Here is an 18,332-nt window from a genome sequence, read left to right on the forward strand (position 1 = left end):
TGCCAAACAAATTCCATTCAGCCCACACAAGGTATGTTTGGATGCTGAGCAGGTGCTCAATACGGTGCTATGGGGATCATTTATTAAAAATACTATAATTATGGCCAACCATTTATTAGACTTTTTATATTTACAAATCTCTATCATTACTGCACCAGTATTTGTTCCCAAGGAACATCCCAATTAAAAAGAAAGCACATTTTTTTAATTTTCATTTCCCCTTAAATTATGCAAAATGCTTTATTTTACAAGCTTCTTTGGGGTAAAGAAGGGTATGGGGCAAGCACTCTTAGGTTACACCTAATCCAACAATGTTTTAGGTGCAATAAACCTTATCTCAGTGGCATAGATTCATTACTATATCTTGTATTACTCAAACAGAATTCACTGATCGTGCTGTACAGGAAGCCAGTTGGGAACTCAGTTCATTATTAATAATCACATAAAGTGTGTGACGTTTGACAGATGAGGCTAAAAAATGGAAATATCCATAAATCCATCCATCCAAAATGTTTTTACTTCAGTCGCTTGTATGTTGCTCCAAATACCACTATAAATTGGGGATTTGCAAAAGCAAAACAGTAGGAATATAAGATTAATCAGTTACAATTTATAAAAACATATGCAACAGTTACGGTTTATGAAATTAACAGAAAAATAAGGTGGATTAGTGAAAATCATAAATTGTACCCAACACAATCAGGACTGGAGCAAAACCACAATATAACAGATCCATTCAGCTCATTATAAATCACCTATAATAAAAATTTCAAAATGCTTAATTTCTTTTATCATCATTGTTTTTGGGGATATGATTAAGGACATTAGTATTATAGGACTTTATTAAACAATAACAAGCATTTGATATATTAACCATTTCCTAAATGCAGCATTATATATTAATTTTGTCTAATGGTTTGTCATTTTCCCATTTAGAAACCTAGACCTTAACATAAGAAATTACACAAAATGTTGTTTTTCTCAATATGTTCCATCTTTCTTGATTTTCAAATTTGTGAATCTGAACAAACAAGTAAAACAAAGAAAGACACTGTATCCAAGTAGTTCATTATATACTTTATATACACAAAAGCTGTATAGCACAAAAAAAAATAAAGAATATATTGGAATGTCTTGCGCTGGAAATGCAAGATTTTTACAGTGAAAATATATTAACATACTAGTTTCTTTGTATGGCAGGCATATTAGAAATTGAATCTGTCAAGAAAACCTATTTTCTTTTGCTTTATTCACTAAACATTAAAAGGATAAGGAAAAAACAATTCAGTGTGAAAAAGTAAATTGATTTCTCTTTTTTGACAAACCACACATGCAATTCCTAAGCATGCTTAGTGTTTAGTGCGACAGAAGCGTGTAATTACAGTTTCCTTAGAAATAAAAAAATCAAGAGCAGTAAGAACCCTAACCAAGCAGAGAAAGGATATTATTGTTTAGTGGAGGAGCCTTACAATTTTGTCTACTGTGTACCTATTCAAAAATATATATGGTACAAAAAAAAAAAAACAGGAAGGCAGATCACCCTGGTTAAACCTGTACATAGAGGCATAGTTATTTAACAACTTACACAATTAAGTTCATACATTAAAGTTTTAAATCATAGTGCATTGGGCTTTAGAAACAGCAAAAGCAAACAGTGACCTATTGAGTCAAGATTAACTTCAATTGCATGGGCTGCAAAAATCTAATATCAGGTCATAGATATTCTACATTGCAGATTTTAACAACTGATACCAGCAGTTAGAATATAACTCATAATCCTGTTTGTTTTAAATACCTGTCCTAAAGGTATCGAGGCATGTGCGCTAAGGGAGACTATTAAGTGCTTAGAATCGCAGACATATTACTAACTGTATAGTTTGGTGTCGATGCTGCATTTGAGCGATAATATCTGCAATTATCAGCCGCAGTCCACTGACTTAAGGGGAATTATTTGGTACAGTACAATTAGGAAGTAAAAGTCATTCCCCCCCCCAGACACACATTCCTTAATGATCAGCATCAGTACTGGATATTCTGACTAGCCCAGATGGCATCCTGGATCTGATCCTCCCGAAGCAGACGCAAAGTACGAAGTGCATAGAGGAGCTGACTCTTTGAGTTTCCAATAAAGTTGTTGCTCAGGAAGGCTGGCAGACCTCCAATTCCGTCACGCAGGGTGTATAAGGGCACACGAACAAGACCCATGACCTAGAACAGAGGTTGCGCATATTAGAATAGAGCACTTCCAGGGAAGGAAACTCTTTATCCAGAATCTCTTAGGCAGACAGTGACACGTGTGAAGTTACAGCAGTGACCTTGACTGTCCTTGTAATTGCTTTGTTTTATAAGTAATGTGGGTACATATTTTACATGGAGAATGAGGTCTTTGTTTTACATGAGTTTATTTAGTGTTCATAAATATAAAAACAAGGGATTTGGTACAAACCTCTAGTCCGTGATCTTTGGCTTTCACGGAGTCAGCCTCAACCTGCTGTATGTCTTCCAACTCCAGTTCCTTGATGTAGAAATGCGTGACCACTTTCTGCGGATGTTCCCGGGCTTGCGCACTCCTATAATCCTTTTCAGTCACCTGCATTTTACTGAACGAGCACCCTATCTCTTCCAATAACTCTCTGTTCAAACCTTCTTCCAGGGTGGCATCTCTGACATCGACAAAACCTCCAGGGAAACCCAGTCGCCCATCGAAACGCATCATCATCTGTCACCAAATAATAATAAAAAAAGATAAATATGAAAATGTAAAGGTACAACCAATTCTCTAGTTGAATTATTATTATTTGATTTATATAGCTCCAGCATATTCCGTAGCGAAGTACATGGCTAGACAAGACATAACAAGTAGTATATAACATAACAATTTTAATTTGGAGAAACAACAGGTAAGGAGGGGCCTGCTCAAAGGAGCTTACAATCTAGCAGACTGACAGATCTTGTACGTGAAAGCTTCACATACCAGAAAAAAACTGGCTCTCTTATTATGGTCCAATAACCTTCCTGCAAGGCTGCTGTCAGTCATAAGATATTTTGGTGACACTTCCTGCTCACACACAGCACTAGGCTGATTCTTTATGGCAATGCTAATGGAGTCCGTTCATCCATAGACTTTCATATGTCATAGTGCTGACTGGGTGATTAACACCGAGCCATTCTATTGTTTACCAGCATAATATGGTGATAAGATAACAGATCTAGAACACATACAAATAGCCGGTATGCAGCTGCCCGGGGATATTATAGTGTCAAACACTCTAAGCTGATGCTAGTAAAGTGTTGAGTCACATGCTGCACATACATGTAGGGCTACATCCAATGCATGTGAGACAACCTGCCAATAACACCAATACGCAGGGTAAGTGACAGCTCACCAGTAGCACATGTCTGATGGGGACACGCTCGAACAGCTTAGCCGGGGTGGGTGCGTAGAGCAACACATGGCAGGCATGCTTGTACCCTTCCATCTGCAGCGCCTGCTCCCTGGTAACATTCCGGGGTCGCGGACGATCCTCCGGGGGTCCCCGGTTCGTGCGCTCCGCTTGAGCCATCGCAATCTCGTCTACTACCAACACACATGCGCAGATTACCGCACTCTGTCGCCGGAACTGTACAACCAATCAGAAGCGAGAGATGCGAGCGAGGGCTGGAACGCACGTGGATCAACCAATGGAAAGGGCCGCGAGCGGTGCTAGGCTGCGTCACCTGCCTGCGACATCTTACTAAGCAGCCTATACGACGGGAAGTTAACACTGTGGCTGGTTGTCTTTATTTCCACCAGAATGAAAACCCCGCGGGGTCATTTCCTTGCTAAATGCCCCATTCAGCTGGCAAGGGGTCAATTATTCTGTATGCAGGGAAAAACGCTGGCAAATGGAGAGGGGGGGTACGCCCCTAAGATGTGAAGCTTTTTACAAACAAAACTTGCACTTCCGGCTGAAGCTTGGGCTTCCTTTATTGGGTAATGATGGAACCCTCTAAACTTGGGTAAACCAGTCATACTTTCCTTATCTGTGCAGCTGGTAATAATGTTTATGTGGGATGCTGGCATTGTATCTACATTAATCTCCTAAACACTCTTACATTATTTCCCAGGACACAAACAGCTGATGGGGTTTCAGCCATTTTTCACACAGGGTGTCTGGTGTTACTCTGTAACATTGTCAGTTATCCATTGTCCCAATTATTTTGTTTTATGTTTTCACACCATTTCCCTAGTAACTACAGTCTTTATTTATAGGGGTGCCATTACTCACAGACCCCTATATTCAATACGTCGAAGCACATGTACCACGCAGAGGGCTCATCGTATTTCAGTCTGGCTGAGAACCAGAGTTTCCACTGACAATAAAACGAACTCGGCCAAGTTGTAATTTTACTAGCCTCTTTGGATGTTCAGGAGTACCAATGCCATTTATCTGCATTGATTACTTCTGTGCTTGATTTTGGTGCACCATGATGAAGGTGTAGACTCACATAATCTTTCAGCAGCCCAGAGATCTCTTTTTAAGCTGTAATGCTGGTCGACTAAAAGCTTTTTAAACAGCTGTGCAGAAGCGGGCTTTCTCGTCAGTCTGTAGGTTATACATATCTTTCTTTTGTGTACAACCCTGAAATACATATATTCTGCATCAATAATTGTCGCATATTCCTATTGTTTGACCATAGAGTAAACAAACAGGAAATTGTCAAATACGTTTATTGGAATACTGCCAAAACTAAGACTGTGTGTGTGAGAAACAGAACATGCACACTATTTTGCCGAAACCACTAGCCTTTCGAAAGCTCTAATCTTTGGCTGCATATAATGGAGGGATTAGGTGGCTCAGAGAGACTGTTTTCTCAACGTACTAGAACACCTGCATTACACCATTATAAAAGTATATGACATCACTGTTCTAAACTGATTGACCATTTTGGGCCCATGAACTGCATACTTTCTCAGTGTTTAACCCCAATAAATGCTTTTTTTTTTTGTACTATGAGTAGTGCTTCTCTGATGCACTGTAGCAGCACCCGCTGCCTCCTTTATACTGCATATACTTCCAATATATTTACCCTTAGCTTAGTCTTGGCAATTTTCAGGACTGACACCACCCTAAAAGGTTGAAGCAAAATGAAATTGGCAGTGCACCACAATTAACTAGATGTAGAACGATACGTTCTAAAGGGTCTATTGTCTCACATAGAGTTGATCTAATAACGTAAAAGGCAAATTAAAACTCACTTAACCAAGGCTTCTGTCAAATTGTGAAGGAGTTAAAAATAATAAAGGAATTCTTGTAGATTTAGTTTTTATATAATATCTCATTTAAATCCACAGAAGTGTCCTTAAAAAGAACTTTCAGTGCACAAATGTCTAGTACTTTATGGTTGGACAGCCCTACGGTTTAAAGAATGTAGAATTTAAAAATCGAAGTCTGATCAATGAGGCACCACATAAAAGAGGTGAGAGCTGAAAACGCAGAAAGAGTTGATCCTTTATGATGCTATTCAGACATTGGAAAGGTCTTAACGAGTCTCTTTAAGAGGCAGAATCTGACGCCTCGGAACTGTCTTTCACATCGGTGCTTTCAGTGGCCTCGCTAACTTCGCTTACGTCCTTGCTGTCACCACTATCCTCTGTGCCATCTCTTTTCCCGGCATTTCCAGCACATTTTTCATCTCGGCAACATTCTCCATGTGTAGACCGGTTATCAGACTTATTTTCAATGGAGGTCAATGGCTGAGGACGGCTCTTATCCTTCATTTCCAGATGCTTCCTCAATTGCTGTGGAAGTGAAATCAGATCACCAAGAGGTGCTATTCAATTATTCAGGTATTTCCATGATAATTAATAAACTCCCTTAAACCTTGCATGTGTGCTTCCTCTGCTTAGCAATGTTTTGCCAAGGTGGAAAGGACTAAGAGACTGGTATAAACATCTCCTCAAACATGGTGGAGAAGAGGCCATGTGACTATGGAACATAAAAGCCTCACAAAACAGTGTTGTGAAAGTCATTGTGCACACAGTGCATAATGCAAGATATCATACAAACCTCATCAGCCATTTGCGTAAGGTCTCTCTTCATGGCATACGCGTCTTCTCCATCTGCATAATATTTTGGTTCCACCTCGCTTATTCTGTCAAGAAATTTTACAGAATATCTAATTTCAGCATCACAACCTCCCAGCAGGTACTCAAATATGAAGTTTTGCTTTACTAATTTCTAATATGGACAAGCATTTGTGACTTTCAATACTTACTGGAAGTTTAAAGTGTTTGAATAAAGATGCAGAGCAGCTCGGTTGCTACAAAACAAAAATAAAAGTAAGACATTTTCATGACAGCCGTATCAAGCTATAGGCAATAGAGAAAAGCCAGTCCGTACATAGCGCACATCACAAACCTTTTCCGCACATGAAGAGACACATATTTTGCATTGAAGTTCTCAATCATAGCTCGAGAAGCTTGATCCATCAGTTTTTGTGCCAAACCAAGACGCCTATGAGAACGTTTCACAGCCTACAAAACAAAACAAAAAACATGTCACAGCTCCAGTTTGGAAAGAAAGGGTCAATTTCTTGGTGGCATTTGTTAGCATGAGATTATAGTTCTAGAATCAAGCGTAATAATATGGAAAAAAAAATGTTCTCTTACCAGAGAAGTGATATGACCATGGGGTACATCATCTGGATCTTCCTCCCTGAACAAAACAATTCACATCATTACAGGGTGCGAAACAAAATTCCACCAACACTACAAGGGGTTGCGTTGCCAGAAATAGACAAATTTAATTCCATTCCCTAGAAAGGTGCTTCGCTGAAGATGTCCTACTCAACAACTGATGGTATTTTATTGTTTTTATCAGATCTTGTGTCAAGCTTCAGCATCAAGAAATTGTAAGTATCAATGGCAACGTTACACTATCCTACACAACGGGATATCTTTTCTTTCAGAGAACTTGCATGTAAAAAACACGAACGGAAAAAACTACTTACATTTTTGCAAGGACATATCCAACTATTTTACCATTTTCATCTTCTGCAATGTAAGATAGCTGTAAATAATAATACAAGATCATGAAAAGTCTAAATTATTTAGGCTATGGCTTTTATCAATAAATAAAAAAAGAAGCAATGGCAGATTTATTTCACAGCTGTTTTAAAGTCCTAAAACGTTTTGAAAACATTGGCTGTCATTACATTTAGGTTAGCCGACGCATACCTGCGGCCAGGAGAGTCCATGGTAAAAGTAATACTTCATCTGGTAGTTCTCTGGCAAACACAGCAAGTTGCAGTGCTGCATATTCATTAGATCCTCGGGCTGCAAGAGAACGGAGAGCGGATTAGACCAGGATCAAAAAATATTTCAGATGTTCTTTACCATGACAGCAAATCTAAAAGGCTCACATTAAAGCCATGAAAATGCATCACAAAGCCACCCGTTTAACTTGGATAACAAGTCATACTATTGGTTTTTGAGAGATTTTGGTTTTTGTCAAAAGCTTTAATTGGTATGAACGGTAAATATGGAGCAGGCAGAGAGTTCTGCATCAGAATATCAACACTAAAATCTCAGGTAGGAAGATGAGGCAAGATCAAGCTTATGCCGGTAATAGAGGAAAGAAATCTTTTGGGACGTGTGTGATGTGTGAACTGACTAGTCCAAGCGCAGTGAGGGATCCGTAAACAATATGCAGACTTTATCTCCCTTAAAGAACGCAAGGCACTTATCAAGGGATATCCTACAGAATATTAACCTCCAGGTGTCTCCATGCAAAATAGGTTTTTATTTATGCCAGTCCCAATAGAAGCAGATCCTACAGCTTTCCACTGCCCGCAACATCACCCGGAAACTTTGTTTCAATCTTTGTTTTCGTACTATTGTTTACTCAATTATTGCTCAGTGTATCGGATTTTACAGCATTATCATCATTTGATACAAAACAGACACTGTTGAGACGACAAATTCTCTTTCAATCATTTGGTCTGACAGCCCTACACAAAGACTTGCTGCTGTCCTTTACTCTTGAGCAGCTGGATCTGGTCCGACTTGTCAAGCCTATGTCACCTGCACAGTCGGAAAAATATCGAGGGCTTGGTCATTAACAAACCAAACAACAAACCCCAAGGACCATTACAAAAGTATTCTAACAACCTCATTTCACCTACAGTCTCAGACATTAATAACTCTAAAGGGAGCATTGTTTATTATTATTATTATTAAATCTCAGTTCACTATAATGAAATGTGAAAATAATAAAAAAAACAGGTTTTTCCAGGTGGAATGACTGGGCTGGATCGGCACAATATGATTGAGAGCTAGCTTGCAGAAGCAAAAGAGGGATGGGCCTTTATAATGTATAGGAGATGAAGCAAAGCTACCTTTAGTGAATAGGCCCCCATGCACCCGGTACCAAACGCACCTCTGAGATGGGGTGCAGGAAATGACATCATATCCCATTAGAGAAGACGGCAACTGTCAAGGTAGGTTTTAGGCCAGCTTCCACCCAAAAGTTATTTGTTTTTACAGATATGGCAACTTCTAGAGCTTTTATAACAAACACACCCAGCAAATGTTATGAGCTCCTAGAAAGGGGAGATCAGGGGAGGAAAAAGAGGGATTTGGGCCTCAAAAAAAGAAGTGTTTCTCCTAAAGAGGGACATTCCTAGGGACAGTTCCAGGGGTACATGTGGGGCAAACATGTGCCATTTCCAAACTAAGTGAATATCATGAGAACCAGTAACAGCATCCAAATGAATGAAACCAATCAGTGAGATAGAAATCGTGTAACGCGCATCACAGCGAGAAGCAGAACACCGATGTCACCCTAGTGAGTTATAGCTAACAGGAACCATGCTTACCAACTGCGACCCATTGCATTATGGGAAGGGAAGCCATTACAATTGGCAGACAGGAGAGAGGGTGAAGCGTGCTTTACTACCATAGCCTGCCCACCAGCTAAGCGTTAAACTCACTCCCATGACGTTCACCCCACCATAGTGACCCCCGTATTGCCCGGTTACCCGTGCGTTCCGGATATTCATGGCGCCGGTTTCACTGACACACGCCTTCCTCTCTGCAACCACAGACCAACTCGCCGAAGCTACAATGACTGCGTCACGTTAGAAGCAACCAATCACAACGTAACCGACTTGAGCTGCGTCGCCAATAAGAATCTCTGCGTGGGTAGGTAGCGCCTTCTCTGTGACTGACCAATCGTAATAACTACCGGCTAACGGATATCCTATTTAGCCAATTGCAAATCGCCAATCCTGGCTTGGCCGACAAAGCCGGAAGTCAGATGTTGGTTGCGATTTAGGTTTACTTCGTTGCCATGAATACCGCCTCATTTCATTGGGGGTGGCACGAAATGGTGTTTGTGAAGTATCTGTACCAGCAGGAACCCATCTGAATCCGATTCAGTCACGTATTTCTAACATTGTTTTGTCTAATAAAGTTCTCCACACCCGAGATAGGATCGGTAGTTTTTATTGGAGGAGCAAATCCAGCGATTGGCCCAGTAATATTTGCTAGCAGTCCAGAGTTCCGGGTGGGCTCCGACAACGTCATATTCTCAGCGACAATACGTCATCCAGAGGAACAGAGGAGTCCTTAAGGTTCTAGAGACTGTCCCATACCTCCCAAGTGTCCCTGTTGAGAAAGGACAGTCCCCTCTTTGGGTCCTAACCCGCTCTGCCTCCCCTGATGTTTCTCTTTCCAGGTGTTTAATATGTTTGCTGAGGATGAGGTGTATCGCAGTGTTCTACAGCCATAAAAGTCACAATAATGTCTATAGAGGCACAGCTGGAAATGTGTACCTCTATGGATAACGTAAATAGTGTAAATAAAAACATTGTTCCTTCTAAACCTTTTGCACAGGTGCATTATATGGGAATGTGTAATTGTGGCCTATAGGTTAAGGTGATGGACTAGGATCTGTTGTGGGCTCCCGTGCGCAGATTTGCATCCTACCAACTATATTAATAGGTCTAGGAAAAGCTCAGCCGCTAGCCCTACTCCAAAAACAAAAGTAGCCCTCTTTAGCCATTTCAAGTGTTGGGAGGTATAGTGTTCACTCCAACCAAAACCCTCCAGTGTTTCGGTGTAAATGAGTCAGTAGTCCTAATCTTATCACACTTAACCGCTTCCCATCTTCTTCATTTCTTTTAGACCTGAGGCTTATGTTTGTGGCAAGCCTGATGTACTAATATATTTTTTAAGTTTCCCCAGCCTTATCCTGCAGTACAGAACATACCCAGAGTGAGAAGACCTTCTACTGTTGATTGCCACGGTAATGAAACAGTTTTCAAAGTTTGCACCAGAATCAGTACATATACAATTAGTAAATATCCAATATCTAGTAATATCTCAATTTTGTCTTCTCTATCAAACCAACCATGAAAGCCGAAACAATAGAATTTAGGATTTCTTTAAGACAAGTTGCAGACATTACTGATAAACAGAAGTAGGTTATAGATTTAACACATTCAGTGGGGTGTACAAAATTCTTTGTAAGCCCACTTTGCTCTCACAATATAACATTGTTAGTATTTCCAAGATTTAGCTGTTGAAAGTAAGTATTAGAAGATAACTCCAATGTGACCATTTTTCATCCATCCACTCTTGGCCGTCCCCGTTGGTTGACCTTGATTGGGACAGTTCTTATGCCATGTTATGCTCATTCAGCAGCTTAGAGAGGATCTCTTCACACATGTACAGACATCTTGGAACATGGAAACATCCTACAAGAAAGTATAGTGTACATTTTAGCTGAATAGATGCCATGTTTTTGTTTGTTTCCATGAACAGTGATGTTACTCATGCAAACATGTCCCTAAAAGGACCTCGGTCTTCTGTCTCACATGTTGAGAAAACGAGCCCTTTCTATAAGGAAGAAGAGCCGGGTTAAGGGTAGTCTTTTACTTGATGTGTACATTTTGACCATGAACACTGCAGCAGTACCACTTTCTGCAAAACAGTGATATTTCATGTTTACAAATTTGAAATGGTCCTCATTTAAAAGATCTTACCTGGACCACTGACCTTACAAGTGCTCGCTTACTTAAGAGTCTTTCACTCCAGCAACAGGTATTTTGCTATAAAGCTCTAGCTGTTCTCACTCAAGGTGTTAAGGTGTCACTCACCTTTAAATGGACCTCCTTTGATACTAAGTTCCACTTTGCCTTCACGATTCAGGTAACCAAACCATTCCCCATGCTCTGGGTCAGAGAACTGAAATCCATAAAAAGACATGTTACATGTAATCGTTTGGAAAGCTGAATAATAAATCAGGATTGTAGCTCCATAGCAGGGATATGTGCGCTGGACAGTAGCCTCATAGAGGTCCTTTCCTCCTCCAGAGTGCACGCACCTTGCTGAATGTATAGTCAAACACTTTGTGAAAGTGTTCCAGGTGCTCTGGGTCCTTGGTCTCCAGGTATCCCAGAAGGAAAGCAATTAGAGCTTCTGTGTGAGGCCACCACAGCTTCATGCTCCACTCCAGCTGCACAGAGACATATTATTAAAACCATCACACTGCAAGCAGTACACTCTGTGTATATCCAGATCATCCTCTTCTTCCATGCTTCCCTCCATTACAACAGTGAAAAAAATACACAGATGGTCCATGTAGATCCTGCTAAAAATCACCATTTCATCTACCTATATGATATAGGCATGATTACTACCTATTTTTGCTTCCCACTCTTGCCAAATATTTTTGTCATTACAGACTTGAGGCGGGGAATGTAAGAAATAATAATGTGCAGGTACCCTCAAGGTCTACAGATCTGTGTTTTTACCTGTGTAGGACAATATCCATCCACGTCTTGGAAGTAGAAGAGACCGCCATATTCTTTATCCCACCCTGTTTGGAAAGGTAGAAGCACAAACTTCTCAAGGGCAGTTTGGGCTAATGTTTTGTTTGCCTGTGCAATGGCTTGACGAAGGAGAAACCACCCTGCCTCAATGGCATGACCTGCAAATTGAGACGTAAACATGAAAGGCTCCACTTTATTTGGGCCAAATAATACTTAGCCAGGGCAAGCAATTTAGGCCTACCTGGATTCTGATGCCTCCCTATACAGCCTGGAAGCTCTGTTCCATCATCAGAAACATTCTCCAGAATAGCTTTGCCACCTCGCTGACCATACATAAGAATGGGCAAACAATTATGACAAAATGGAAATAGAATTCCTTGTGTTTTCCTCATAATATTGCCATGAAACACGTTCTCCTCATGTGTCCCATGACTAAATTTTTATAATAGTAATAAGTAATAATGTATTCAACACCTTCATTACCTTACCGGTGAGAATATAATGCATTCTAGATTGTCATCTCTAGATGAATGACTTACCCCACCTTTTTTTTCCCCTTTAAACCTCACCTACATTGTATAAGCTTGCTTCCCACGTTGCCACTTGCAAACTTTGCTGGCACTTTAGATTTTTATTTTCAAGCACATTTTTGGACACCTGATTATGTTGTAATATCTTCCCCACACTCCATGTTCCCAGTTCTTCATATTTCCTTGCCGCTTCTTCATTGTCCTCACTGAGCTGATCCACCAAGTTCAGCAACATCATCGGCACGGCCATGGCGTTCACAGGACTGGCACCGGGTAGTTCCGGCCTCCCTAGCCCAGATGGGTCTTCTCTCACCCAATGCACAATTTGATCCATCGTCTTCCAGGCCTCCATCTGCAGGCCGAATTACAAAGATGACACATTATAAACAATGAATATATCAGTCTGCCATTACATTTACAGAGCAGATTAATAACTAAAGAAGGGCCGTACCACCCGATGCCTCTACTGAAAGCAGGGGGTATTTTTACAAGCTCATTAGAAATCCCATTCTATTCAGGGTGTCCGATAAAATCAGTTATGGTTATGCTATCCGAACATTGATGTTTTGCCAGCAAACATGCAATTGACTGCTGCTAGAAGTCTCATTTTCTAAATCCAATAACCAAAAAAGGCATCCTCCAATTTCCATGCAAAACTGGCTCTAACGTCCATTTAAAAGAAAAAAGTATTAATTTTACTTAATCACGTACAACATTCACTCTACTCTTGACAAGGGATTTGCTGATTAAACGCTATATCTTTATATGCATATTAGATACATTTTAATAGCTTCTAAACCCATGTTGTTTAAAGAGGTTCCCCACCTCTTTATTTCACCTTATACCGCTCCTCCTGGGTGGTTCTCCACAGCTCATCCATAGCCATTATGAAGAAGCACTCACTGAAGATGGTGCGCTGGACTTTGACAGCTCTTCCATCTCGTGTGACAACAAATGCACATTTCAGGGAACCAGCAGTAGGACGTCCATGATCCATAAGAAACTTTCCTCCTGTGTACAAAGAAGGTATCCAAAAAGTACTTCTACCCATTCCAACACCTAATATTGACCATATTACTAATTTTAACCATGATTTTCCCATTTTGTACCGTTATTAGAATGTTGAGATTTAATAGTCCTTGGGCCTAGAATATTATCCAGGTGGCTAAAAGTATGTGGACACCTAACCATCACCTATGATGAGCTTGTTGGAAAAACCATGGGCATTAATCATTAATATGGACACCCCCCCCCCCCCCCGTTTGGCCCCTATACCAGCCTCTCCACTTCTGGGAAAGCTTTCCACAAGGTTTTGGAGTGTTTTTGTTGGAATTTGGGACCATTCAGCCAAAGCTGCATTTGTGAGGTCAGGCACTGACATTGGATGAGAAGGCCTGGCTCGCAATCTGTGGTCCAATTCATCCCAAAGGTATTCAAAGGGGTTAAGGTCAGGTCTCAAGCTCCTCCATATCAAAAACTCATCCAACCATGTCCTTATAGACCTTGCTTTGTGCACTGGGGCACAGTAACGCTAGAAAAAGAAAAGGGTCTTCCCTAAACTATTCCCACAAAGTTGGAAGCATAGCATTGTCTAAATTGTCTTTGCATGCTGTAGCGTTAACATAGTCCGTCAATGGGACAAAGCAGCCCAAACCCTGAAAGCCCCATTATCCTTCCTCCACCAAACTTTACAGTAGGCACTATGGATTCCAGTAGGTAGAGTTCTCCTGGCATCTGCCAAACCCAGATTTATCTATCACACTCCCAGATGGTGAAGCGTGATTCATCACACCAGAGTCCAGTGGTGGTAGCTTCACACCACTCCAGACGACATTTGGTTTTGCGCATAGTGATCCTCGGCTTGTGCAGCTGCTCAGCCATGGAAACCCATTTCATGAAGCTCCTGACACAATGTTTGTGCTGATGTTGCTTCCAGAGGCAGTTTAGATCTAGCAGGGCAGAAATTTCATGGACAAAAGGTGGCATTCTATGCCACGTTTAAAGTCACAGAGCTCTTCAGTACGAACCATTCTACTGTCAATGCTTGTCTATGTGCTTGATATTACACACCTGGATGGGGCTGAAATTCAATAATTAGGTGGGGTGTCCACATACTTGGCCATATTGTGTCTCTACATATAAAATGTGAATTATGGACTCTGAGGTCTACATTATCCTAGAAAACTGAGACACCAGGAAACAATGCTCTATAGAGGATGGAAGTGAGAAAGGAGGGAAGGGAACACTTGTGTTCCAGACTTACCTGCTATAGCAGCACTAAGAACCTCCTGCTTACGAAACCTGGGTACTTTCCTATAGAGACGGCAGTACATCCATACCTAGACAGGTGAAGCCAGAGTGATGTTTCTAGCATCTTGATCATACATCACGGAAAGGTTTATTCACTAAAGGGAGGATTAACATGCGAGTTTGCAGTTTTGGTTTTTCTCTCTTACTTCACGATTCACTATTATGAAGGGCTAACGCTGTTGGGTTTCTTCAGAAAGAAAGGCTGGTCTTGTATGATGCAGATTTTATTGTACAAGGAGACTTTGAAGACATCACATTGATTGATTTAACTATGCATTACACAGGGCCAGCCGAGCTCTGCCTGCAGCAGAAACTCACTGGGGTTCATCCTTCATAATGGATAGTGAAGCGAAGCAACTGGAACTCAACTCTCCTGTCAACTGCCCCCTTAGTGAATAAATCCCAGCTTATCTTGGTAAATTAAGTACATTCTAGTATGCAAACCCCAACAGATATTATTTGAGATATTCAATAGTGGGTATGAATTATTGGCTAAGTGCCCTGGAATACAAGATCATGCAGTAATCTGATACTGAATAGAAACAGTGATGTAAAGTAAGACTTTGGCAGGGCATGCTGTTATACAGACATAAGATGTAGGGCTTTTCCGGGTCAGGGGTATAGAGCAAATATCGTAGATGTGATGTGGTATAGGCCTCTAGCAGAACAATGAGCCCCCAAAGGTACGTGGGAGGAATGTAATAAGGTATTGCGAGGGGTTGTGTTAGGAACCATGCCTGTGCATGCGTGGCAAGGATCTCTATTTTCCTGCCAGTGTAATCACACTTGGCACCATCACTAGCAGACTGAATGAGACAGATCCCCTGCTTCTTCTTCTAAACATCACAGGGTCCGGACCAGGCAGAGTTGGGGGTGTTGTATACTGGAAGGGGTTAAACAATGATGTGCTATAGAACCCCACAACATTAATTACCTGTCTCCCTTGCAGCCAGATATACTTCAGATCATCATACCTTTCACCGTTCTGAGCGAGACAAGTGAAGAAACCTCTATAGACACAAAGGAAAAATCTGCATAAATAAAGTAGCTGAAATAAACACCTCACTTACTATATATATATAAAAATATATATATATATATATATAAATAAAATGTAATCCATATGTCCTTCCTTTGTCTGTCGAAATGAACAGAATCTAGATAAATTCCATCTTTAATCTGGAGATATGGCGATATACGAAGCTGCGGATGCTGCCCAGCACCTGCCCCGTCATATAGACATCTAGGCTGTACCGTACGACATCATTTGGGGTGCTTTCCCGCAGTTTGCCCAGGGTGCTATAAACCGTACAGCGGGCAAAGATGCCTGTGAGGTCCAAACTGGTTCATATTCCTTTAATACAAGCTGTGTAAACTGTGGGGGTAACGGTAATGGTTTGTCCACATCAACAACACTGTGCTCAGGGATCCTTGGGTTTAAGAGATTAACCATTGCCAATAACATTGAGGGATTACTTATCTTGAGGTTTTAGTGTACATGAAAAGGCAGTAAACCGCAATGCTAAATTATAGGGTGGTGATCATACATATGAATAAAAATATGTTGACGGTGTATGTACTATATGTATTAGGTTCCACAAAATGCTGTGGCCTTCTGAATATTGTGCTGAATTTATGCTGAAAATTGTGCCCCTCCATGCATGTTTCCTGCTTTGAATCTTAACGGCCGCGTCTCGGGACATACTTTCCAAAAACGTCCAAGAAAACCTAACTTTGATGTCGCCACAAATAATTTACTCTAGGAAAACTTCAGCAAACTTTCTATAGCTGTCCCACAGATCCTACCAATTTTTTTTTTAACCCTTTAATAGCCCATTGAAGAGACGATAGCTACCTACTTTTGACACTGTTACATACTATTAATAAATGTGTGAATCACGCCGGTTCGGGGATCACTAAATCACTGTATAGTCTGCTCTAGGCTGTGGAGTGAAAACTCGCGAGACGCTTTGTGACGCGTTGATCACAACGCCGAAGGCAGTCTAGTTACCCATATTCTTGGTCATGCGAGTGCTCAATCCAGAAGTTCATGACCCTGTCCAGCTCCTCTCCGATCTGATTCCTCCAACGCCGCAGGCGATCCCGCTCGCTCATCATATTCCACGCCTAGTCACAAACTTGCAATCTTAATAATTATCCTTCGTAACACTCTGACGGCTCTTGTTTAACCCTAGCAGAGAGCAATTTAATTCCTCTGAACGCAGCGTTCCTTCTTCTGGACCCGCTGCTAAATTTTCTATCGCCTGCTGCTCCCTGTTTACCCTGAAATTAATAAGTGGGGGGGGGGATCAGCTGAGTGACAGTCAGCTGACTGAGTCATGTGACCGCTGGCTAACTTATTCAGCTAGTAATGCATTTCTAGCTGCACAGGATGCATGACCCCCGTGATTCAATGAACCGAAAGACAACGGATACCATGTAACAAAACCTGACATCAGCAAAACAGATCAGGATGTTTGTATCAAAACAAAAAGACGTAAGAAATACTTTCTTTATTTGTAAACAGATTAAGGCGGATGGCAGAGAAAGACTCTCACAGAACCGCAGGGTCCTGTAAAGCCTCTAATGATTGTTTTCTACATGGTGATGGATCAGGGTTAGTGAGATGCTCTACAGAATCCAGGAGAAAGGAAATTAAGAACCAGCCTAACCCTCCTCAACTGTATACGGTATTATCTGTTAACCCCTTAATGACAAAGCCCGTACATGTACAGGCTCAAAATGCATTGTTTTCAATGGGTTTTGGGACCGGCCATTGTCCTTAAGGGGTTAATGGGACATCCTCCGTTATTCTCAGATTTCTCAGGTTTGGTTGTCCGAAAGCTGGCTGAGAATCATGGGTGTTGTGGTTCAAAAACAGCTGGACAGCAACCTGTTGGCAATCCCTGCATTATGCAGCATGGAGCGGATTATACGAGAGAGTCCTCTGCAGTAATACTCTGTTACCCGAAGATGTTGCTTTGCATGGGTTTTTGGTTCCTACTCTGTCTTTAATGTTCTTCAGCATACTGAGTGTTGTCACCCAGGATTAGCACAGTTTATGTCCCTGAGGAACATAGGAACCTGCATGACGGGTCCGCAGAGATCAGGGCATCTTCTTGGACCTCAGCTGACAGGGTGTGGGGGGCTCTGCATATCCCTTGATGTGGATTTTCGGAGATTCTCCCTCACTCGGAGGAACTCGTGGACTCCAGACGCATCCTTTCTGGATGACTCCTGCTCCCTCTGCAAGCAGAATAGCGCCACAAGTGAAATCAAATGCAATCTGAAGTGACTTCTATAACTAATGGCAACTGACACAAAAACAATTGGAACTTAGTTTTATTTTCCATGAAAGTCCTTGTGTTTAGCTATGGATGAGATAAAATAAATTAATTATGAGTTAGTACTGAACTGTTTATGATAAGAGTGGAACCCCACAGGAGCCCCCAGTAGTACCCATCACACTTCAAGATGATCCTCAAGATGATATAGCAGGAAGGAACAGTTATAAATAGTGCATGAATTACATTTAAGCTATTATATGTATTTTACTGTTTTGTGATTGGTACTCGAAAGGTCGTCTAATGCCAAAAATGGATCCTTAAAGTTTAAAGTTATTCCTGCATCCCTTCGCGATTGCTTTGGTTATGCTTCGGGAGTATTTTTCAGATC

The 18,332-nt window shown here is 41.1% G+C and overlaps 3 protein-coding genes across 7 annotated transcripts; all 3 read right to left on the reverse strand.

Moving 5' to 3' along the window:
- Nucleotides 1–2,019: 2,019 nt before the first annotated feature.
- Nucleotides 2,020–3,563, reverse strand: LOC149284887 (U8 snoRNA-decapping enzyme-like). Its single transcript, XM_089496135.1, has 3 exons — nucleotides 3,387–3,563; nucleotides 2,447–2,719; nucleotides 2,020–2,208 (listed from the first exon to the last, which is right to left on the reverse strand). Exons 1-3 carry the CDS (start codon nucleotides 3,561–3,563, stop codon nucleotides 2,020–2,022), a joined length of 639 nt encoding a protein of 212 aa, XP_089352261.1.
- Nucleotides 3,564–5,536: 1,973 nt separating this feature from the next.
- LOC149284888 (N-alpha-acetyltransferase 10-like) lies at nucleotides 5,537–9,042 on the reverse strand. Of its 5 annotated transcripts, none has more exons than XM_089496140.1 (8): nucleotides 9,022–9,042; nucleotides 7,220–7,318; nucleotides 7,008–7,052; nucleotides 6,653–6,694; nucleotides 6,402–6,517; nucleotides 6,259–6,303; nucleotides 6,051–6,135; nucleotides 5,537–5,782 (listed from the first exon to the last, which is right to left on the reverse strand). In XM_089496140.1, the coding sequence occupies exons 1-8, from the start codon at nucleotides 9,040–9,042 to the stop codon at nucleotides 5,537–5,539; spliced, it is 699 nt and encodes a 232-aa protein (XP_089352266.1). The 5 variants fall into 5 exon arrangements, with proteins under 5 accessions (XP_089352266.1, XP_089352265.1, XP_089352264.1 ...); XM_089496139.1 differs by having other exon boundaries at nucleotides 5,537–5,784; nucleotides 6,056–6,135; nucleotides 6,653–6,698; nucleotides 6,994–7,052; XM_089496138.1 differs by having other exon boundaries at nucleotides 6,653–6,698; nucleotides 6,994–7,052.
- Nucleotides 9,043–10,660: 1,618 nt separating this feature from the next.
- LOC149284889 (N-acylglucosamine 2-epimerase-like) lies at nucleotides 10,661–16,772 on the reverse strand. The gene is made up of 10 exons (XM_089496041.1): nucleotides 16,669–16,772; nucleotides 15,592–15,667; nucleotides 14,611–14,686; nucleotides 13,186–13,358; nucleotides 12,475–12,699; nucleotides 12,059–12,140; nucleotides 11,800–11,975; nucleotides 11,370–11,501; nucleotides 11,143–11,230; nucleotides 10,661–10,740 (listed from the first exon to the last, which is right to left on the reverse strand). Exons 1-10 carry the CDS (start codon nucleotides 16,770–16,772, stop codon nucleotides 10,661–10,663), a joined length of 1,212 nt encoding a protein of 403 aa, XP_089352167.1.
- Between the last annotated feature and the right edge of the window lie 1,560 nt (nucleotides 16,773–18,332).

The sequence above is a fragment of the Sceloporus occidentalis genome, unplaced genomic scaffold (genome assembly GCF_023333645.1).
Source record: "Sceloporus occidentalis isolate IW3139 unplaced genomic scaffold, rSceOcc1.0.p SCAF_87, whole genome shotgun sequence".
In the NCBI taxonomy this organism is placed as follows: domain Eukaryota; kingdom Metazoa; phylum Chordata; class Lepidosauria; order Squamata; family Phrynosomatidae; genus Sceloporus; species Sceloporus occidentalis.